This window comes from Callionymus lyra, chromosome 18, assembly GCF_982586985.1.
Source record: "Callionymus lyra chromosome 18, fCalLyr1.hap1.1, whole genome shotgun sequence".
In the NCBI taxonomy this organism is placed as follows: domain Eukaryota; kingdom Metazoa; phylum Chordata; class Actinopteri; order Syngnathiformes; family Callionymidae; genus Callionymus; species Callionymus lyra.
The window spans coordinates 14,730,946-14,755,032 of NC_141835.1; the positions used below are offsets into that span (position 1 = coordinate 14,730,946).

General features: G+C 40.3%; 2 protein-coding genes across 5 annotated transcripts in view; both read left to right on the forward strand.

Moving 5' to 3' along the window:
* Nucleotides 1–2,951, forward strand: part of akt1 (AKT serine/threonine kinase 1) — a 39,285-nt gene extending 36,334 nt beyond the window's left edge. The window contains exons 13-14 of the mRNA XM_087779407.1: nt 2–104; nt 1,133–2,951. Of these exons, the coding sequence (XP_087635533.1) occupies nt 2–104; nt 1,133–1,212 (183 nt within the window). The 3' untranslated portion in view covers nt 1,213–2,951. The remainder of the gene's footprint in view (nt 1; nt 105–1,132) is intronic.
* Nucleotides 2,952–5,726: 2,775 nt separating this feature from the next.
* Nucleotides 5,727–23,776, forward strand: cep170ba (centrosomal protein 170Ba). Of its 4 annotated transcripts, XM_087779357.1 has the most exons (17): nt 5,727–5,894; nt 6,289–6,429; nt 7,549–7,638; nt 9,853–9,931; nt 11,169–11,227; nt 11,344–11,494; nt 14,413–14,541; nt 15,491–16,740; nt 16,817–16,933; nt 17,922–18,039; nt 18,205–19,737; nt 20,663–20,891; nt 20,953–21,199; nt 22,299–22,381; nt 22,456–22,549; nt 22,680–22,731; nt 22,797–23,776. In XM_087779357.1, the coding sequence occupies exons 2-17, from the start codon at nt 6,325–6,327 to the stop codon at nt 23,000–23,002; spliced, it is 4,542 nt and encodes a 1,513-aa protein (XP_087635483.1). In that variant the 5' UTR covers nt 5,727–5,894; nt 6,289–6,324; the 3' UTR covers nt 23,003–23,776. The 4 variants fall into 4 exon arrangements, with proteins under 4 accessions (XP_087635483.1, XP_087635482.1, XP_087635484.1 ...); XM_087779356.1 differs by lacking the exon at nt 5,727–5,894 and having other exon boundaries at nt 6,278–6,429; XM_087779358.1 differs by lacking the exon at nt 5,727–5,894 and having other exon boundaries at nt 6,278–6,429; nt 20,768–20,891.
* Nucleotides 23,777–24,087: the final 311 nt, after the last annotated feature.

Genomic DNA, 24,087 nt, shown 5'->3' on the forward strand with positions numbered 1-24,087 from the left:
GCTGGTGCCGCCCTTTAAGCCCCAAGTTACCTCGGAGACGGACACGCGATATTTTGACGAGGAGTTCACGGCACAGACCATCACCATTACGCCACCCGGACAAGGTACGCACACACACACACACACACACACACACACACACTAACACACACATCACCTCAACTGAGATTAAGTACAAATCTATCTGTAGAACGTAAGACATGTATTTTTTTCATACTTAACTATCATTAATTTCTTTACAAATAAAACATTTATTTGTTCACATCGACTCCTTTAGTAGCTAACTCTGACCTCTAGTGGATGAACTGTGTAATTGCATGTATATAAACCGGAAATACAAATGTTTTTTGGCTTAAATGTTGGTTTGAAAAAGTTGGATTTTTTTTTTATATACTGCGACTGATGCGGGAGGTTATAAAGATAAGAAAGATAAAAGTGTTTATTATATAAGGGGATTAAACTTGAGACAGAAAGGAGGAAAGATGAAGTAAAAAATGAGTAAGTCTTATCCTGTCATGAGATTCTTGAATTTTTTTTTATTGTATATAACTTTTTTAAATAGCTTTCTTTCAAAATACTATTGATAAAATAATTTAATTTATAATTTAATTACAGTTTTTCAATATGAAAACGTCAAGAAATTAAACTGAGAGAACGAAAAAAAGAGAAAATAAGAGTTTAATTAGGTAGAAGTAATAATGAACGATAAAGGAAAAAGTGTTTAAAAGAAAGTCAATAGTACTGTTGTCAGTTTAATATGTAAATATATTAAAAACACAACAAAGCAATACCTAATGAACTGTACACATGAGCTTAACATGGAGGATAATAAAGATAAAACATAATTAAAAATAAATAAAGATTAAAAAAAGGTTTTGTTGTATAAATGGAACATTTATTTGGTTGTACTTCACTTAATATTGAAGCCTAATGGCTAAATGAATACAAATACTTCAATATTTTTAAAAGCTATTAAATATATATAAATATTTTCTTTTAAAAACATGATTCTTTAATCTCATCATTATTTTTCTTTTCTGTCATGTTTCTGTATTTAAAAATTAATTAAAATATGATATATATAAGCCGGTTAAGAGAAACTGTCGTGTTGATCTCCACGTGTGACTTTCAGACGACAGCATGGAGTCCTTCGACAGCGAGCGCAGACCTCACTTCCCACAGTTCTCCTACTCCGCCAGTGGGACGGCCTGATCGCTGTCAATCATTCCTCCGCCCCCCCCTCCCTCGACCCTTGACCCCCACCCCACCTGACTGCACGCTCGGAAGGCTCGGGCAGACCCGACCACCCCCGCCCTCCCCGGTACCGCCTGCAGCCAGCGAGAGAGCCCCCCCGCCCCGCCCCAAGACAGAGGAAGACCAGTCCAAGCGGTGCAGTGGCGAAGGGGTCCGCAGTGGGCGAACACTACCCTGCGTCTGCTGGTCCAGGACCCCAGAGATGCACAAACTAGATTTTTGAAAAGGGCTTTTTTTTGTTTTGTATTCAATTTGTGGACCAAAAACATGATGATGTCGGCGAAGAGTGAAGGACGACTGAACCCTCGTGACGTTTCAACTCAACAAATAAAAGTTTGACTCCCAAAATTTTTCCTTAATTCGAAGTCCTTTGATTAGGAAAAAATCAACTGTTATCTCTAAATGTAGGACCCCGAGATGTTCCCGTGCTAGAGTGCTTGGGTCGACAATGTCCTACTAGACCGCACTAGATGTGAGTTGGTTTTTACGGAAGAACTGGATGGATGGCTTTCCAGGGTGTCCCTCGGTGCGGGAGTGAAACGAGTGTCTGTTGAGTTTAGACGACTCGTCGTCCCTCGCTCGTGGTCGGATTCTGGTTCTCGATCGTTGTGAGGGTCTTCGCTCCCGGACCCTCCTCATGTCGGAGTCTCTTCTCTTTCTTCCTTCTTTTCTTCATTCCTTCCTTCATCGGCCTCTCTCTCCTTCTTGTCAGAGGCCCGGTGAAGACAACGATGTAATAGCATCACAACCGATACGAAAGATAAGGAAAAGAAAAGGGCCTAAAAAGACCAAGTCAGGTCATCACTGAGACCCCTCAGATGTTCCTCCGAAGGTCCTCGATGAGCAAGGAAGGGTGACCACGTCGCTCCAGGTGTGCGACGCGTCCAGATTGTATTCGATACATTTGTTATCACCATGTAATCGCTAAACTCCTGAACGTAACAGCTGGAGTGACGCGATCATTTCGCCATCAGGGTCGACAGGAGGGGGCTCAGCACACTCCTCATTTCCTTTAATCCTGCTTTTCCTACAAAACGACACCTCTCTCTTTCCCAGAACGTATTGGGTGTTTGTCCATCCAGTGCACTCGCCGCAGCCTCAGTGAGGTCACTTAATCATCATCATACATATTCTAGGAAAACGAACGACCTCCGGGGGTCACTCCAGGACGTCTCCGCCTCCACCGTCTTACTTTATTTATGAGACCAGCGATGACAAAATTGTGTTTTACTGTGCCAATGACCTGCACTTTGAACCCCCCCCGACCCCCTGACCCCCTCTAAAAAATGATTGTATCCGGACTAAATTGTCGTAGAAGTAAAGGAGGGATTAAAACGAAGCTCCCGCCAGTTTCCGAAAAAAAAAAACGCTTCGGAATATCAGATAATCATCGTGTCGGAAAGAAAGTGCATTATTGAATGTAATTTTTATATGTTGTTTCCACGTCAATCAACGTCTTTCATTCTAATATCTGATCGTCACTTGTTTCTATGCACTCTCACCTTTACGCTGTCACCTCCTGAAAATAGGGAAATTAATTTTGTACTTGTTTTTATTTTCTTTATTGTTTTTTTTGTTTTTTATTTCTACCTGCCCTCCTTCATCCCCGAGGACACCAGCTTTAGTAAACAAATAATATAACTTTGTACACTGTTTATACTTGTTTCAGAACTGTTGGAATAAAAGTCTAAACAAAGGAGTTTGGTTTTTCAATTTATTTCTACTGGCATTTACAATTTATTTCTATCATTAAAAGGATTTATTCCTTTTTTAATAAGTGACTTTTTTTATTTGTTTTATGTCATATTAAAATCAGAGAAACATTTGTATTGTTTTAATTGGAATAATTCTTAATCTTTTTTTATATGCAATTTATTATATATTACAGTATATATATATACATATATATGTATATTTATACATATATTGATGTACATGATTTTTTTTTCTTTTTTTTTTTAGATAAAGGAAGAAAAAAATCTTATTATTTAATTATTATACTTTTATAAAATGTATCTACATGTTTTACTTTACTACTTTCTATTCTTTTTTCATATTTTATATTCATATATATTCATATTTTATCTTGAAATAAAGTATTTTAGTAATTTTTATTGCCTTTTATCAAATCTGAATTCTAAATAATAGCTTATAATCGCTCTATATTCAGGTTTAAAATGTATGTACTAACAAATATTATTGACGACACTTGTTTCTAATAATTATTTCTTAGTTTTCCTTTTCATTAAAACCTTTATTTGTTTATCATTGTCTACATGTAGGTTAAATATATATACCTTTTGGATATTTTCCCCCTTTATTTCCTCTGTGTCTGTGTGTAAAACCTATACTCGTATAAATATATAAACATGTCTTTGGGACGTTTTCTTGAGGTTAACAAACAATAGCTTCTTGCAGGCTGACAATAAGGGGTTCATGTCCCCGTCACTGCAGCTGCTGGGAGGCTGGCAGAGGTCTCCCCTCGGGACATGAGCCAGATGGTGCTGTCTCTGGAGCAGATGTTGACAGCTGGTGCACAATTCTGTCATTCGAGAAGCTTTTTTTCTTTCTTTCCCTCTGTGTCCCTGACAACCATCGCTCACCTGCAGCAGCAGCAGCAGCAGCAGCAGCAGCAGCAGCAGCAGCAGCAGCAGCAGAAGCAGCAGCAGGCGCTCAACAATGTCCTGAAAACTAATCCTAAATGCAAATAGAGATGAAGTGGATGTTGACGTTTACGCAGGAACTGAGGAGAATGTTGCTCAAAAACTGGTCCAGCAGGTTCATGAAGCCCCTCCAGCTCCAGGTTTTTTTTAAAACTCCACTAAAGATGCAAAGTGTCAAGTATATGTTTGAAAAATATATAGTTTTTTATATAGATGTATAGATATTATATAGATACATCAATAAAATATCGACATTATATAGACATATATAGAAAATATAGATATTATATAGTATATAAAACATTATCATTTTGAGTAATGAACAAATGTATTCTTATCAAATAATGTTATTACAGTATATTTTTCATTCAATAATATAGCAATATATATTGAATAATAACACGAAAATAATATTGCATTATACGTGTATTGTTACATAAACTTTATTATTAAAAACAGACATTAAAAAACATTATTTGATGTAAATACACTGTTTTATGAATCAAATGCATTTTTTATTTGAACAATGTTTGATCAATAGCCCCATCTATTGGACATTATGATGCATTACATCACAACTGGCTGTTTTATTCCTTTTCACCTCACATGTAATATCTATCACTATTTTATTGACATTAAAAATATTTAATTTTTCACTTTTTGAGAAATAAATACGATTTTTATTTGAGTGGAAGATTAAATATATATATTTTTTAAATCTAATCAAAGTTGTACATATTTAATTGAATTAATTCACGCCTATGAGTCAATACTATGTTTGAAATGGTTTTGTTTGTTAGTTTTTCTTTTTTCTGCTTGTTTTTTCCTTCAATGTGTATTTTTTCCTTCGTCTCGGTCCAAAAACTGCAAAACAGGATCAACGAAGTCCAACCAGGCGCTCACTATCACATAGATCGTTTATTAAAAACACGAAAGACACGTCGTTTTAAAACCCACTTTACTTTATATATATATATTTCCACTTGAATCAGTGTGTTTTTCTATATCCACACATTCATTCTGTTAATGATCAGCGTAAGTTTTGTAAAATTAAATAAAATAAAATGTTATGGATTTAGAGAAAAAGGGTAAAACAAAATCTTGAAAAAAAAGTATTAGTATTACCATCAAATGTATTTAAGATTTTTATACAGTACAATTGTTGTAAAGTACATTTTGTTTTAGATATATATTTATTGACAGCGTTGATAAACAAAACGGAAATGTCATTTATTTTTACATTTATATAAAACGATAAAAACGATTTGTTTATACAATGTATTTAATTATTTTATTTATGTATATATGTTTGTTTTAACTCTTCCAGTAGTTCTGACGTCACACTATGTCAACATTATTGTTATTGTAATTTAATAGAAAATGAGTTTGTGGTTATATTTATTTTCCATCGAACTATAAAATTGAAAAATATTTATCTTATTTATGATACAGTATTTAGATGTTTAGTCTATTATTTTTAATGTTTTTATTAAAATCAAATGTATATAATATGAATTAATGCACACATTATGCAGATATTATTGAATCGCACATTTTGCTGCACAATAATTAATCTTTATATATTGTCATATTTTTTATTACAATATAAAATATATTTCTGATTTTTTAATAGTTACATTTTATATTATATTAGGTGGGGTTTCTTTTCAGTTATATTTTAAATGATCTCAATTTTTCGTTGAAACAATTAACTGTTTCGGGGAAATCCAATCCAGAGTGAGACCTCTCTCGTAGGTGCTGCTGCTCGCCTACGTCATCGTGTCGCTGAAGAGGCGGTGGACAGTTTCGTCCGCGGGTGTCATTCCCCCGAGCAGAGAGAGGGTGTGAACAAATCTACCTGTTCACTATCACCTGCTCATTTCCCCTCGAAAAAAGACAAGAAAAAAAAAACGTTGCTCACTAACGCGGAATCGAACCCTGGCTTCGTTAGGCAGGAAAGCCGAGGAGCTTCTGAAGGTACGTTCAATGTTAGTAGGAATTCATTGTGAAAGCATTGTTGTTGTTGTCCAGCTGGAGGCTTCACAGAAGCGCGAAAAACGGGTAAAATGTAACAAGTGACACGTTTGACACCTAAACGAGGGGAGACTCAAGGATTTTCGCCACATTTTTACGCGTTTTCTACCGGTTTTAGAAGTGGGTTTGTGTGAGTAACCAGTTAGCCAAGGTGACAGGAAGTTAGCTAGCGGCGCTCACCTGCACAGGTCCCCCGAAACATTCCTCAATAATTCATAATAATTATTATTTTAGTTTAAATCCTGTCAAACACTCAGAAATAAATGTCTTATAATCTACTTTACTTGAGTCACAAAAAAATGATAAATATTAATTTAAAATTTTTATTTCTCCACAGGATGCTAAGAAGGTCGTGACCCGGGGCCCCAACAAAATGAGCGTGACGTCATGGTTCCTGGTCAGCAGCTCCGGCACGCGACACCGGTTGCCACGGGAGATGATCTTCGTTGGCAGGGACGACTGCGAGCTGATGCTGCAGGTTTGTTTGTGTTTTCAAACGTGTGCGTCCAGGCGTGACAGTTGTCATCGTCCGTCACATGTGTGCGTTTGTTCACGCTGACCCGGCAACACAGGAGAACCTCGGACGTCCACCAGCTTTTCAGCCTTTTTCAGTCTTATTAAAATGAATGAACCGCTGCTGCTTTTTTTTTTTTTCCGGCAACATTTTTCCACTGTGGCGGAAAAAGAATGTTGTTTATGTTCGGTGTCGTCGCTAAAAGAAATCTCTTCCAACCACAGAGACTCCAAATTTAGTCATCCCGGGATCAAGAACCCGACTTCTCTTCTGAAGGATCCAGACTTGAGCTTAAGCGCTGAGGACGGCTTCTCTCTCTCTGGCACTCCGTCCTCAAACTACTGTTAAAACCCTTAAGTGTTGTTTTTTTATTTCTCTCCGAGAGACTTTGACTTTTCTACAAGAGACGAGTCGGTAGATGATGAAGTTTAATCCAATATTGACAAACGTCCTGAGACCTCAGAGTGTAGTTTTAGACGAGTGTTCTTGATTTCTTTAGTCGTCTGGAGAGCAAATATATCGCCATGATCTCGTTGCCACGAGTGACTTATCGGCTGGAAAAAAACAAAACTCTTTGTAGTCTTTTGATGAAGATTGTTTTACTACAGAACACATTATTTTTGAAGGAAATTGACATAAACAACCAAAGAATGAACTATTTGTTTCTTGTAGTGTTTAGCAGGAATTGCAGGTTCGCTTCTAGCTCGAGGCAACCTGCGTACTTTTCTGTGTGTATACTATAGTTTGTTCTCTGAAATTAAACCAATCATAACACAAACATTTTGGGGAAAAAAACACTTAAAAATGTTACATAGTGCGGCTTTAAATATTGTAGTTTAAAACAAAGTAAATTGAAAATATTAATAGACTTACAATATTTTTTCCAAATACCATATCTATATTTATTAGAACTGTATCCATCAATTTATTTTTAACATGTTCTCTTACTGAAGTACAATCATTACCCTCTGACCTTATGAGAGGTCAGAGTTCAATGATGACCCAGAACACCATCTAAACTAAATCATTAATTATTGATATAAATCTACTGTCGATGCCTGAAAGTGTGACGTGTCTTTGCAGTCGCGCAGCGTCGACAAGCAACACGCCGTCATCAACTACGAGCCCAACACGGACGAGCACATGGTGAAGGACCTCGGGAGTCTGAACGGGGTGAGTTCTATACTAACCGCTCCGAACTGGATTAGCTCGAGATTACTCCGAACTTAAAGTGAGTTACTTTCCCTGCGATCAAGCTGAGGAATGTGTTTGGAGTCGAGCAAAAACGATCAGTCCTCCTCGCTTGAGTCTGGAAAAGTTTCCTTCTGTGGGTATCGTGATGGGTTTTTAACTATTTACTGGATCCTTTAGTACTTAATCAAAGACACGGGTCAAAGTACATTATTATTCCGTGTTGATCATGTTTAAGAGGACATCCTTATCTTAGAAAAGAGATTATTGGTGAAGATAATTCAAAGATATAAACCAAAAAGAGTTAAACCTATGTTGGGATAATGAGGATTTATTGTGGCTGTTTATCGAACTTCGGCACCTGCCAAAATGCTTGGTCATCCGGGGGCCAAGATTAGAAACCCACCAGGGATCAACACTTGATACTGTGTGAATTTTTCTGATTTAAAAAAAAATCAACAAAAGCAGGGAACATTTTGTTGCAAGTACAGTTTTGCACTGGAAATTATTGTTTATTTCTCTTCAAATAAACTGCTTGAAGTGGAACATTTGATGCTGAAAAATTGAACTCAAGATTTGTACAATGTTTAAAGTGATTAACTTTTGTTAGATTTTTTTTTATTTTTATAATGATATTGAAAAAAGTATTGTTCAGAAACTGGTATTTTTTTCAGTTTGGTAATTGTACATGTTGTTTGGCCCCCGCAACCTAAACTGGCCCCTTGTGTGATTGAGGTTGACACCCCTGATCTAACGGTTAAGTTAAGAAGAATTAGAAACGAATCCTTGGATCAAGAAAAGTGTTTAGTTATTTCTACAGGTAAGAGTTCTAAATACACTCTTCCTGTAGTAGATTATTACGGCGGGTTCATCCAGTTCCTGGAGACGAACACACAGTTGGTCAATCACCAGACTGGAGTTAGTTTTGTTTTAAAATTATTTAACATTAATAAACAAAACAAAATCAACAAGCAAAGGTTGTTTAATTGTTTGTTTTTTACATTTCTATAAGAATAAGGGATTAAGCGGTAAAGAAAGTGTATTAATGAACAAATAAAGGGTAAAAATGCCAAAAATATTTATCGATACAGTAAATTTACTTGTGAAGAAAGAACCGATGATATATAGAGGTATAGATATAAAGTCATCATCTTGATGTCATTTTAAAATTTTAAAATTTTCCAGTAGCTTTTCTGTTCTCTTGGCTCCCAAAGTTCAACTTGTGAGACTCACTGAGACTCGCAGACGATCAATAGTTCTGCAGAAAACAGTTTTTTAGCCTCAACGATCCTTGTTAAATTAAATTCCAGAAAGACCCTAGACAAAAGTGCGGGGCATGGGCCGCATGTGGCGTTTGGATGTTTATTTTGTGGCCCTTCATAACGTCATACTTTAAAAGCCTTGTGTGTTTGCTTTCATTGTAAATGACTATAAAATAAGTTGTATTTCTTGTCTCTCAAAATGTAAAATTGAAATATATTCCGCTTATTAAAGATATTTACATGTTTAGTCCATATATATATTTTTTAACTGTTTTCATTTAAATTAAATGTATATAAAAAGAAGTCATGCAGAATAAAATAATTGATCAATATTCTTTAATTTTACTTTTTCGTTTTTGCTTGACGGTCCCTTACAATAATCCCAGTTTGTTCTGCGGCCCCTTACCAATGCAAGGCTGGACAATTCCGTTTGCTAAAACCATTTGAGCTTAGGTTACTGTTCGTATATGGATTCTTTAAACTACCTTTTAGATCTTAAACATCAACCAAAAAAACCCGAGCGCACATCATACATGAGCCAGAAGTTGCCGGTCGAGGGAGCAGTGACAATGATCCTGCTCTCGGCGCCGCTAACCTAATCGTTCCATAGAGATCAGAGCAGAAACCAATCAGAGCAGAAGAGTCCAGAGGCCTGTGGACGGAAAGTCCGACTATTGTCCCCCTAATCTAGATTGAATGATCCTTCAGGTCGTTCTCAGATAGCCAGGTGGAGGTGAAACTGCTCGGTTTGTGGAGACGATAACACGAGACTATTGACTAACGTTGTGCTGAAGGTGAGATTTCCTCCTTGCATAATGGCCTAATCTCTGCAATGTGCTGCTGGATTTAATGAGGGGAGAACGGCCAACAGTTAAATCACCTCAGAGAACCTGGACTCCACACGTGAGTCAGTCTTTCCGTCGGTGTCTTACAGACGTTCGTCAACGACCTGAGGATCCCGGACCAGACGTACATCACCCTCAAGCTCTCTGACATCATCCGCTTCGGCTACGATATCCTTCCCTCCTCTGAGTCTTACTAGATAAACACAAGTATTCATGTGTTTTCTTTTTATTTTTTTGTCGCCTCGCTCGGCATGTTAATCCTCCGGTCAGGGGTTTGAGATTATAGCGGCTGAAAAAAATCTCTCATTGCACCCTTTGACCTCTAGAGCAGGTATGATGAAAGGTCCCTCAGATCACGTGTTTGGCCAGTGAAGGTTTGTTTACCTGGTTTGACAACTGTTTGTTGGTTTAGAGTAAACATCTTGCAACTTAAAAAAGGGAATTAAATCACTTGTTTAAAGCGATTGAATCACCGTGAAAACAAAAGGAAGACTGTAAATAGTTAGTGATAAACTCAGAAACAGTAACTTTTAACTATTTATAATATAAAAACCTACTGAACTATGTTTACAAACATGATTGAATCGTAATCTGACAGATTAAAAATTAAAATTATAATAATACTTCATAATAAAATGGTTTATAAAAAACAACAATTACTAGAATACATGGGATATTTTAAAAGCGGATGAAAAATCAACTTGACATGTTTAATAAAATTTATGATAATTGACAAAAGGAAATTTGAACGATTTGAAAATTTGATCATATTAGATTAAAAAATGTATAGATATACAATTATAAAACCATAACCTGATAGTAATAAATTAAAATTTAAATAAATTATAGTGTAATATTTAAATATTATATTGGTAGTATATTTTAATAGTTAATGCAAAATTAACGCAGTAATAAAATAAACTCTCTTAAAGTGTCTACTGTCTTGCAAACATAACAAATGCAGTTAAAATAAATATTAAAGGCCAAATCTGTCTAATTTAAAATGGTGTTTATAGTACCCTCTAGTGTCGGAATATTGTAATGGGGAATAAAATTTCGCTTTTCCCTCAGTCTTATGGAAAGAGTCATGATTGCTTGAAAAATATCTAACATAAAACATTTTTAAAAAAATAATGCGATTTTGTAACTTATTTTGGCTTCAAGTAAAACTTTATTTTTCCACAACATTTTTAAAAGCACATTTATTCCTAATGATTTATATTATTGTTGTTTATTAAATTTTAATTTTAGTTTATAAACTATTTTAGTTCTAATGTTGTCAAATATTCATCCACGTGTCAAGTATGACATGTTCAGTGTATACTATCGCATCAATACAACAACCACAGTTTTGTGTACATGAAAAAAACAAAGTTGTGTTGTCGATCCTTAACAACTTCTGCACATTCACACGTTTATATCCTGGAGAAAAGTCAACACAAGGTCCCGGAGGAGGCGCTCAAAGTAAGTTTATTTCGCATGTAAATATAAAGTCGATTCCTTCGCTTCTCCGGATGATATTTGAGTCTGTTGTCGTCGCTGGCAAACCTCTCACATCCTGTTTCCCCTCATGTGTGCAGCATGAGAAATACACCAGCCAGTTGCAGCTCAGCATCAAAGCTCTGGAGGCTCGAGAGAAGCAGAAGCTGCAGAAGTCGGACAAGAGCAAAGACTCTCTCGGCGGCGTCAAACTGCAGGAGAGGGTGGAGAGGAAAGCTCAGTCCCTCACAGGTAACACATGGAGACGAGTCTCTACTTGAAAACTATGAAGTCAGGAACCGTCATGTTGTTGTTGTTATTAGCAACATCCAACAAAGGTTTCCTGGACACTTCCTGCTCAGAAGTAACAGGGCGGACGCTCTGAAATCTCCCCTGTGGCTTCGGTCCATCTTTCATCAACGGCTTTAAAAAGATCAAGACTAAAGCTCACGTCTAATCACCTACGAAGACACCACAGATTAGTTTAATGTTGGCTTTAGTTTCATGGACCTTTCAGATTAAAACGGATGAAATCATGACCAGAAAATCACGACTTGTGCATAGAAAATACATCTCGACGTAACGCGGAATCAACAGGAACCCGAGGTTTATCAGCAGCAACATGGTTCTTTTTTTTTTTTTACTCTCATGTTTCAAATGTTGAAAACTTCCTCTCCAAGATGTAGTAACTTTCTCATCATGACCATGTTTTTAAGCTATCACTTTATAAAGTTCTCCCCCGACGGAAATCACAGCGAACGAGAGGTTACAAGAGCGAAACTCATTATGCAGTAATAATGGCTTCACTCCTCCTCCAGCCAGCTGTAATCACAGCCGGCTTTGTTTATACAACGAGTCCCTTTGGAGACTTCCTGGATTGATGATGCGCGGTGACGAACCTTAATGTTTCACCAGTCGCAACAGAGTGGGCGTCGCTATGGTAAACGAGATTTAATCTTCCGGGGAAAAAAAAGTTTTCAAATATAAAAATTAAATTAAAACAAGTTATTCGTTACTAGTTTAATTTCTATAAAAACAAAAAGTAATTTTTCCTTTTTTTGTTTTCTTGTAGCCTAAAAATGAAAAAGAATTATGAAAATTCTAATCATACAATTATTCTAAATGATAGGAAATGTACTAAAGAATAAGAAATATTTAAAAAAAAATAGGATTTGCTTCATTTTTATAATGCTATGGCATACTTGAACTGTGATCTATATTAACAGCATTTAATCTTGTTTTTTTTATATATATTCCATCAAAATATTGTTTTTTTTTTGTTTTTTTTTTCTTTCTTTTGACTTGAAGGCTTCTCATATCAGTTGTAATGTACAAGTAACATCCATGTTTTGATACATCTGTTGCCTATTGAAGCTTCTGGTCTTTTTATACTTCGACTTCTGACAAACTTCCCCCATTTAGGGAGTTTCTTTAATTCTGAAAGGAAATATCTCCTCACCTAAAACCTTTACAATCCCGAAGTCAAGGTCTCAGTGGGAAATATATGAGTTTCCTTCTTTCTTTAACGTTGTTTTGAATCTCTCTTCGTGAGATTGAAGTGCGAGACCTTGACTGTAGACTGTAGAGGAAAGAAACGGCGTCTTATCTCTGCAGCACATCCTCGTCTGCTGACGCCGGGCGTCGTGGTCAGCGAGGGCGGTTGCACCACAGTGTCTAATCTGGACTCATGTGTAACGTGGAGTGGAAATTGTTAGAAACACATCTCTTGGAGTGAACCAAGTCCATTGATGCGTCGTCTTCCACTCGCCCGAAAACGTCTCCCACGTGCCTCGGAAAAACCTGGTGTTGTAGCTTGAACTTCCTGCGCCGTGTGTGAGAGTCGCCGCCGCCCTCCAGGCTAAACTTGTGACTACACACCGTCAAGTGCATCGACGGGTCAGTGGAGCACCAGCTTATTTGTTCAGTTTGACTCGAAGAAAGTTGCTTCCAGAAGTGCGTTTTGTTCAGGAAACATTATTAAAATATGCGTCATAAACTGTCATGCGTTCAACCATAAGTGCCCTTCAATTTAGTTCATAAAATGCTGCGTACCAGAAACTTGTCTGGTGACGCTTGTGTCTCTGAGCCGAGCAGGATGTGGATGGTGTCCCGGGGATCCAGCTGTCTGCAGGGCAGGGCACTTTATTTTCGTAGCGCCTGTGAATCAGACTTGCGTGCCTTGCTCTGACGGAACCTGGATTGATTACACAGACTCTTAAAGGGACAGCGTCATGAAAACGCTTCCACTCCTCGCTCTAAAAATAGGGTTATTTTCTTTGACCTTTGATTAGAAGTTGACCCGCAGTAATTACGAGGATGATGACGGACGAGTCCGGCAGAAGCATTTGTTATAGACTCACTGGTGTTTTTAATGTCACACTTTTTTGCAAATGTTTTACATGAATAATGTAGTATTTATTTTTATTTTGTTTAATTGACGATCATTATTTATTTTTAGAATGTTTTTTTTAAATAATCCTTTTTAATAATAATAATAATTTAATAATTTATTTAGACATTTATATTTAAATAATTATTATATTTTTTAAGTTTCTAAAACGTTTTTTTTAGCATTAGTTTATTTGTAATTGCCTCTGTTAAGAAGAACATAAACCTATTTTTACTATTTACTTTTAATTATCTTATTTTTTACTTTATTTTATTCTAAAAATAAACCCATAAAATGTGTATTTTTCTTCAATTCTTGGATTTAATTTATTTTTACTCCAATGAATTATAATCGTACTGACTTTTATACACTAATTCCCTCCCAACAATGTTCTTCCTTCCACACTCAATGATTTATTTGGCTTATTATTAGATTCAATAGTTGTTTTTGTTAACCATATATATATATATATATATATATGTATGTGTGTATATAGAAAAAAAATGACGATAATTATTTGACTTATTACATTTTCCTTTATTTTAAATTTCTATTTTAAATGTATTATAAACAAGTACTATTTTGAGATAAGGATTAGATTTGACCCCAAATTTAAGTGATGGATTATAATTTTTTGAGGGTAAATCCCATCACGGTTTAGGAATGTAGAAAAATACAAGATGACAAACAAATATGTAATTTGGGAAACCACTCGTGTCGCAGTATGTCAACTAAACTTTTTAATATCATTTGTGTGACGTGGCATGTGTTTGTCTCTCAGCTGTCACAGATTCCCCGATTTCCAAACCATCTCCTCTGTACGGCCAGCCCTCCTGGTGGGGGGATGACGAAAACCAGACCAACCGGAGTCCAAGTCGATCGGTGAAGTCCCCGGAGCGAGAGACGCAAGGTTGTAGATTTTTATTTGTAACGACCACCAGCTGATTCCATACATTTGCTGGTGTTTTCATCCTTGAAAATACGTGTGAAGCTGATTTATTAGATCGTGATTCGTAGTCGTCCTTTGCCTCCTAGTGTCCCTTCCGGGTCACCGATTGATATCTGGTGTTGAGCCCAAAGGCGCAGCTCTGGCTGCCAGTTGTGCTCGCGCCGCCAGATCACAAAACCTCGCCAGGGTGCTGGGCAGTGTCTGGCTGCCTCGTGATGGATTATGACCTACTAAGCTCCTGGAAGGGGGAAGGCAGCCTGGAATTTTTACCCCATGTTGTCGCTGGTATCAGATTATTCTGCTCCGATACCCTCCACTGGACTCTGAGCTGCTAAAGAGATTGTTTGGCTGGATCCAACTGGCACCCAAAAAACTATCAGGCTGAATTGTTTTTGTATTCCAGCAGATGTTTTTCTCTCACTTGCAAGTTTACGGACTGTGAGAAATGCTCATCAGCATCTTTAGGAAATCACTCTAACCCTTAAAAAGAGTTTTGAGTTGGTATTGTTGATGTTAAAGTATGAACAGGTCAGGAAACTACCCATCAAGAGTCTTTATCACACTAACAATGTGAGATGCTGTATGTTGCAACTGCACAACTCAGGAGCCACAACATGCAGTTATGCTATTCCGACACTGGGGGGAGCCAGAAACAATATGTTTAGTCTTGCATATTGCGGCTTTAAAGCAAAACGAGAGTCACATAAAAGCCTTTATTGCATTTTGTAAAAAAATGTACAAAAGGACTTTGTTGCAGTTACAATATTCAACACTAGAGGGGGAACATTTTTAAAAAATCAATCAATTTAGGTAATTTCTAGTATTATTCAAATCACTTTTCTGAATTTATAGTGACTTCGCCTTATAATCAGTTTAATGTTAACCAAGATATTTTCAACCCTCCACACAGGTATCGGTAAAGATGTTTCCAGATACGAGATCACAGGTTCTCTTTCGGACAATCAAGCCAAGTCCATCTTCTCGTACCGCCGTGAGCCCAGCTACTTTGAGATCCCGACCAAAGAGCTGCACCAGCGTCCTCTCAAGAAACCGGAGTCCCAGCTCCATGAGGTCCCGACCAAGGACACACCGGACCCTCCCGAGTCCTCCCGGGCCTCCTCCAAGAACTCGGTGGTGCAGAGCCACGCGTCCTTCACCATCGAATTTGACGAGTGCTCCCCGGGGAAGATGAAGATAAAAGACCACGTCACCAAATTCTCCTTGCGCCAGCAGCGAAGGGAAACGGCCTCGGCGCCCACGGAGGTGGTGTCAGCGGAGAGCAAGGTGGTGGACTGGCTGGTCCAGAGCAACGCTAGCATGGTGAGGAGGAGGTCGCAGTCGGAAAACTTGTTCCAGGCCGATGAGTCCCGAGATCGTGATGATTGTGATGATCCTAAATATCCCGTCGTCGTGAAGGATCTACTCGCGTCGGATCCACTGAGATCCTCGCCCCCTCAACGTTTGACCTCCAAAGAGGCCGAGGGCAATCTGGACCACTCTGATCCGAACTTTCCTGTCGAAATCTACGACGATAGCCTCCAGAAACTGCGTTCTCGGTCCTTCACTACCTCACTGGAGACCTCCAGCATCCAGAAGAACCTGGAGAAGTCCACGAAGAGCCTCGCCGGGGAGACGCTCGGCTCCGTCCAGATGATCGCTGCTTCTCCCCCGGCCCAGCGCTACACGGTTCCTCTGAAAAGCCCGTCGTCACCTGCTTTCAAGAGAAACGGTTCCCTGCGGAGGGAGAAATCCGAGGTCAGGATGAGCTCTCCGTCCGCTGCCGCGAAACCTTTCGCCAGCGTCGGCAGGAAGTCCAAACTTGCACAGGAATTTTCCGCCGAGTTGCTCAAACAGACGAGTCACTCGTCCTCCACCAGCAGCGACAAGAGCTCCCCCAGTCCCCAGACCAACAGTCTAAGGTCCTCCGGCACGCCTTCGTCGAATTCCCCGTACGAGCCCCAGACCTCCTCTCCCATTCACAGACCCGTTCCCCTGAAGCCCCCCATCATGCCTGCCGCCGCCGCCGCCCAGACCCCAGAGGTGAAGAGCCCCCCGGCTCGGCGTGAAGAGGAGGACAGCCTGAGCGACGCAGGAACCTACACCATCGACGCAGACGTCCGAGATAAAGAACTGGAGGACGCTCGGGGAAATATCGATCAGGTTCGTGTAGTAACAAACGTCTCCCCCCCCATTCTCCCCTATAACCCCTACATTGATCTACATGTGTTCCTGACAGGTGTTTGGTCTTGAGGCTCCAGAGGGGAGCGACCAGGTTGATGCAACAGTCGCTGTAGTTAGACCAGTTATAGATCCAAGCAGTGAGGGTGAGAGTAGGGAGGGAAGCCCGGAACAGGTGAAGAGTCTTGTCCGAGTCTGTCGATGAATGATCTGAAATATAAATACTAAGGCTGCAAAATATCTGGAATCATGCACCGCAGAACGTGTTCGCTCTAGAGGTCATTGGGAGAATCATTAATGGTTACCTGGTGAGCCGTAGGTCACCTTGACATTAAAACAATTATGTTGGTTGAACAGCTTTTAAAAAGTTTTTGTTTAAAAAAAAAAATTCCAGTAATTAAAGGCATCACCAATGTTTTTAGAATATTATTGTTCTACATTAAGGGTGTCAAACTGGTCCAGAAAAGGGCGAAGACGGTGCAGGTTTTTGTTCCAACCAGTCAAGCACACATGAGTTAACGAATCAGGTGTCGGCTTAAACAAGCAACACCTGACTGACAATTAATTGATTACTGTCTTCAGTTGCCTGATTGGTTCAACCGTATGTTCTTGACTGGTTGGATCCAAAACCTGCACCGTCTCGGCCCTTGTCTGGACCAGTTTGACACCTGTGTTAAATCTACATAGTAAATTATTAAATTGTTATTTTTAGTATAGATGATATTGAGCTCAATTAACCGGCAGGTACCATTCACTTTGAATCCTTCAAAAGTGTTGTGGATCCAGATGGGAAAGGCATTGGACTTTGTTTCTCGATTGTCATTATTTAAATTGACTGAAATCTGTTTTTGAGATATTTTGCCTAACGGATCGATACATTGTGACGATTGGAAAACAAATGTAAGATATCATGCAGCCTTAGTTCTAACACCTCTAGTCCAAAACCTTCTTAGCTTTATTACTTACATCTCAACTCGGGGTTATTCTGCGTTCTCTTCCCCTCCCTGGTGTTTTTCACTGACCGGAACTTGTGTTTTCCAAAGAGATCATTAGAAACTTGTGGCAGCACTTTCATAACACAACTGGGATACTCACAAACTCCTTATTTTATCGACGTATTGTAACTATTTTACGAGTGACTGGACTTGCGTTGTCTCTTCTAGGTTCCGTCCAGTGAAGCTCCGAAGTGGAGGTCGTGCTGGGCCAGCTTGGCGGACAGCTACTCGGACTCTGGACGTTTAACGAGTGGTTTCGACGGCACCTTGCAGATGGATCGATCTGGTAAGCAAGTAGACGTGTGAGACAACGAAAGCGTTATTGCAGTGCGTACCTCTGCCTAGGAGTTCATTTCACATCTTGAAACACAACGGACGGTTCCCTTGGCAGAGGTATGGGCTGTCTCTGTGCCTTCAAAATGTGATCGGGTGGTCTTTATTTTTGCTACAGGCTCTTACAAGTCCACACCCGGCAAGAATCAGGACGGCGTCACCTCGGAAGGTTTGAAGGCTGGTGACTCTCCAGCAGAGAAGAAGGACCGCCCGGCTCCCATGATCCATGTCCATTATGACCCACATTCAACATTCGACGTCGAGGAAAACAACTCCGACACCGTCAGGAGCCAGGACAGCGTCAGTCGACTGTCGGTCTACGACGACCTGGATCCGGACAGTCTGAGCGATGCCAGCAAGTCCGACGACGGTTCCGTCATAGATCAGGGGAGGAAGCGGTCGCCGGACAAACCGAAGACACAGGAGGACCAAGCGAAGGCCATGTCGTTCTACATCGGGTCAGAGGACCAGAATCAAACCAGTACTAACTCCTTAAAACCAGTCAGCCCGCAGCCAGCACGAAAACATGCCACCAAAATGTTCTCCTCAAGCACTCTGACCAAACCAAAAAGAACCCCAGAGTTCGGGAAAATGGCGGGAAGTGCGTCTGCTCCGGTTCTGAGTCAGGACACGGAGACCGATGAGGTTCCTGCTGCTACCTTGGTCAGACAGAGGAGCTTCACCAAAGACCAACCCAGCAACGCTGCCCTTCCCAACATCTCCACGTCTCCGAATCAGGACACCCACACTTACCTCAGGGAGACGGAGAACGCTCTCGCTGCCCTGGAGGCGAAGCTCAAGACGGAACCATTGGCGACCGCTCCGTCCCCCGTGATGGACTCTCCCTCAGGCGAGTCCGACATCGATACCTCCAGTTCGCTCAGCCACCAGAGTAGCAAGACCAAGCCCACCCTGACCAGAAAGCCTGTGATCAGCGGCCTGCGGAGAGAAAGGTCTTCGGCGAGCATCGCCAGCCAGGACTCCAACTACCAGTCCTCTACTTCGGAGCGCATGTACCAGAAGCGCAGCGCTCAGCCGGGCTCCAGGGCAGACTCCGTCAGGAGAGCGGTTGGACTCAAGCGAAGTACCGGCAAATGTGGCTCGGCGGACTTCAGCGACGACCCTCAAAGTGCCAGCGTACCCCACTCGGACCAGGAGTCGAACGGCTACCAGACGAGAAAGAAGTACACCGTCCCTCTCCAGAAGGAGGACGGGAAGGGCAACAGAATCTCGCAGGTTCTGAATCGGGCCGGCAGCTTGTGCGCACCCAGGCCGACGCGTGCATCAATGCTTAGACGGGCTCGTCTGGGTGAGGCGTCTGACAACGAGGGAACCGAGACTGATAGGTTGTCCCAGGAGAACACCACCGCCAAGCAGCCGCCGGCTGAAGCCAAAAAACTGTCCAAATGGGACATGCTGGCGATGCCTCGTAAACGGACCAGTTCGATAAACGCTCCGAGCGACAGCGAGCACTCGGTGGGGAGGAATTCCGGATTCTCCAACCGCAGCACCGAGTTGGGCTATAACTCCACCAGAAGGTCCTCGACACCTGGACCCAAGCCAGCAGAGAGGCCGCAGAAGGCGGCGCTCAACAAGACCCCCATCACCCGGATAAGGTCCAGCAGTGCCAAATACAGCGGCAGCACAGCAAGTATGTTTTATTTAAGTAATGGTGCGTTTAATGACCTGGTTTTGATGGTTGCTGGGTCGTACAAAACTGCTGCCTTTTTCACCAAATCATAATCCAAAACCTTCTCAACATAAATCCTTGAGCATTTAATCGTTTCTGTGACATAACAACCAACAAGATGTGCTTTGTTTGAGGCAAACGTTTTCCTGTCATTCAAAATATTCTCAATTTGACATTAGAAGTAACACATCTGTTATTTAATTGTAGAGTGTATTTATAATAAACAAAGATACAGTGTTTAAGGGACGGTAAACTCCCCATCACTGATCTTAGCACTGTTAGCGATTAGCTATGCTAGCAGGTATAGCATTAAGTTCTAATTGCTAAAGCTATAGTTGAAAGTGGAGAAGAGTAAAGATCTTTATTGTAAAATATTTGTTACGGGCTGGTGAAGTTAAACTTAACAAAAAAATGTTTAACTACCAAAAACACCAAATGAATAAAAAGAACCTACCTGCTCAAATCTTAAATTGCTTAAATCCAAAAAAGAAAAACAATATTATTAATATTGTATATTATATTATATAAATAAATATCAGCAGCATTATTATATGAATTAATTTGATCAAAATGTGGTTAAAATAAATGATATGTTGGGCTTTCCAAAGGATGATTGTTGTGGAAGTTAATAATATGTTTTCATAGATGATCATTTACTTTAACTTGCAGTTTTCAAGTACAACTTTAAACTTCAATTTTAACAGGAGAGAAAAAAGCAGCAGTTTTGACTCGGTTGACACTTCATGCTCACTTCTGAAGTCAAGTTGATGATTCTGAACTGAGCATCGCTGTGGTGTTTTATCTGGGGTTGGTCTTCTATCATGGTGTCTCTCTGGTCCTCCACCCCCCCCCCCCCCCCCCTCTGCTCTCCAACTAACCACCGAAGGCTCCCGGCGGCACCAGAAGGGCTCCGACTATACTTCTACCTCAGACGAGGAGTACGACTCTAACCAGAGCACCCCTAAACCCAAACGCTCCCAAACTTCCTCAGCTTCCCACAGCCCTCGCAGGACTCAGCCGGGGCAGGTGAGACCTCGAGGCCGGGAGTCCGGGGACGAGAGCCGCGAGGGAGGCGGCGTCAACAACTGGTCGTCACACAGCGCTGAGATCGCACGGTGAGACGCAAGAAGAATAAAATGAATATTTTCGCTGGTTCTGATGGGACCCGACTCGCAGGTTGAGCAAAGACTTGGCCAAAGATCTCGCCATCCTGGCCAGAGAGATCCACGACGTGGCGGGCGAAGGAGACCAGGAGACGGTCCTGGAGGAGAGCAACACTTCCACATCGACGGTCACTTCTCAAGCACAGCAAACTCTGTCGCAGTCGAGTCACAGTCCTTTGGAGTCCAAGAACCAGAGAGTCTCGCCGCGTTCTTCGCCGCCCGTGGAGTCCAGTGGAAGTAGCTCCAAGCAGCAGAGCCCAGTGAGTCCAGATCCTTCTCTGAGCTTCTTCTCTGCTCATGATGTCGGTTACATGTGTGTATTAGCAAGAATCTGACGATACCTATCCTGATACAGGCGCGATACTGTAGTAACAAGTTTATATTCGTAGTATTGTTGAGTACTTGACTCTGGTGTTGCAGAATTTACAGACCACATGACTCCTGACGAAGTCGTAACTGCTTTCATTGGTTTTGAAACCAAAATATGTCCAAACAACCGCTTTAAGAGCTTCTGAAGTCGACTGTATCCTCTTGTCCTCAGTAATCACGGGTACTAATTTGTTCCTTTAGCTGCAGAGGAAATGATACTGCTTCCATCTAGTGGCCAGAAATTCAAATGCAACACCCAAAAAGTAATAAATGCTGTGAATATTTGCATCTTAATTGTAAATTTTAAAAAAAACTAAACTTTCTTTTTGTTTAACAGAAACATAAAACTGTTTTTGTTGCACACGACGCTGGAATTTTGTTGTGGTGGCAACATAATATACATACATAATATAAAAATAATGAATACAAATAAAATGAAACGAAATATATAAAATGACTTAATTGAAATACAAAAAAATGTCATTGAATCTGTCAAACTTTTATTCGTTCATAGAAGAAAGTGTAAAAATATGCATGTATAGTCCAATATAGAATCTTCTGTAAACTAAATTTGATTAATTTCATTATTAAAAGTATTGCTGTTGATTTAAGAGAGAAAAATAAAATATCAAATTTCTTATTTAAAGAAATGTTTTGAGCCCCTTCTGCAGTTTTACACTTATGTTCTGACTTTTTCAAAGAAGTTATTTCTTTTAGTGATTTATTGACGTCACTTAAACTTGTGTAGGAGCCAAGGTCTCAAGCTGGCAGGTTTATTTTTACTTTTTAGTTATTTAGGGCCGTTTAGCTTAAGTTTATCACCTTAAAAAATATAGATTTTTTTTTTTTTTAACTGTCATTTTATCAATTTAAACGGCTTGACTTGCTAGCGTAGCTCGTGCTAACTAGCTGCAGGGATGTGGAATTCACCAGCTGTGATCCTGGAGAAACATCTTGCAATATATTCAACAGCATTATCTTCTCTCTCAGGTGGACGACAGGATGTTGGATCCGGTGTCTCAGGTCATCGTGGCCATCAAGCAGAACACGGAGCAACTGGCCGACAAGATCAAGTAAGCGGCACTTTTTAAAAAAAAAGCTCATCTCTCGAGAGTCGCCGTCACTCACCGGCGCCCTCTATCTTCAGGGTGATGTTCCAGGACCGGCTGGACGTCTGGGAGGAGATCGAAGCCAAAGTCAACTCGGAGAGCAGCGTCCCCGTCATCGACTCCTCCAACAAGGTAGTTAAGAATAGGATTAGTTAGTAGGTTAGTGGCTGAAGAAGAGCGTTAACCTTCCAAGCTTCACTCCGAGTCTGGGAATGTCTCATGATCCTAGAGGCAGATTGATGATGATTCTTTTCCTTTGAAGGAGATCTCGCTCATTCTGAAGGAGCTGGGGAGGGTCCAGAGACAACTAGAAGGTGAGTCACGCGTCAACCTCTCTTCGATCAGCGACAGATCACTTCTAATACGTTTTTTATCGTAGTCATCAACACGGTGGTGGAGCCTTGTCGTCAGCCGGAACCCAGGAGGGCGACGACCACGACTCGACTCTCGAGAACCGGGTCGTCCAGAGACTGGAGGGCGGTTCAGGCCAGGCGAGGCGGCGCTGGCGGTCCAAGGCCCGGGGACGCCGTCCGCAGAACCGCCGCCGCCACGCCGGACGACGTCAGGCCGGGATATCTGGTTTGACGGAACCGGACCGCGGTCGCCGAAGCACAAGAGTGACAAGAGCACAAATCCAGACTGAGAGGAAAACTCGGGTTCGTCTGCTGAGTCGTGGAAAAACAGGCGACGATGACGAGGAGTCGTCGAGAAACTTTCAAGTTAAGGTCCTGAGATGAAAATTCTTGAACTTTTTTAACTTTCACCAGAAATTAAATCAAATTATTCCAGAGATATTATTGAAATTATCTAAAGTTTTATTTGCTAAAACAAAACAAAAAGCTCCAACTTAACTAAACAGGTTAAGAACCATAATATTATTTGTGATGACCTTCTCTTTGTTTTACTTTAATGAATTCTAGAAACTTCCAAAAGTTTCAGTTGTTTACATGATGTTCTCCCACTCGAGCGCTGAATGTTCTTGGATCTCACGCAGACTCACGGTGCCAGACTTTTGAGATTAAACGTGGAACTTCCTGTCCGTCGGTTGTAGCTGAACTTATTTTTCCAGATAGGGCTGTCGCTGTGTTTTTTCTCGGGGCGGGTTCTTGTCCGGATCGACCCGATTGTGTTTTTGCTACTGACCCAAATAATGGTCGCACACTTTTGGGAGAAGCAAGGTTTTTGTGTAAATACCTGTGAAATACCTCTCAGTCTTTTGCACTAAACGAATGATTCCGTCTTGTATCGCGACTGAAAGTTTGTTCTCTCAAGTGCCACGGAGATGAATGTTTGTCCGAGTGCGTTTTATTTGTGTTCATGATTGTGTTAAATATGGAATAAATTAAACGCTTAAATCTGTTTGGTGTCGTTGATCATGTGAGTCGAGTCAGAGGGGAATTCATTTGTGGTCTTTTTTTAGATTTAAGGCTTTAGTTCTTGAAATGTCTCGAGTGTTTTTAATACTTTTCAAGATAATAAATCACTATTTTTTTTTATCTTATCTTTAGTATAAAGTGTAACTTTTATTCTACTATATTTTAACTTTATTTAAGCTTTAGGTTTTTTATTAAAATATACAAAGTTTTTTTTTTCTCATCCAGATGCGTAACTTTCACTTCCAAACAAAACCTTTTTTCATTTCCCTTTTTAAATATAAACATCTAAACACA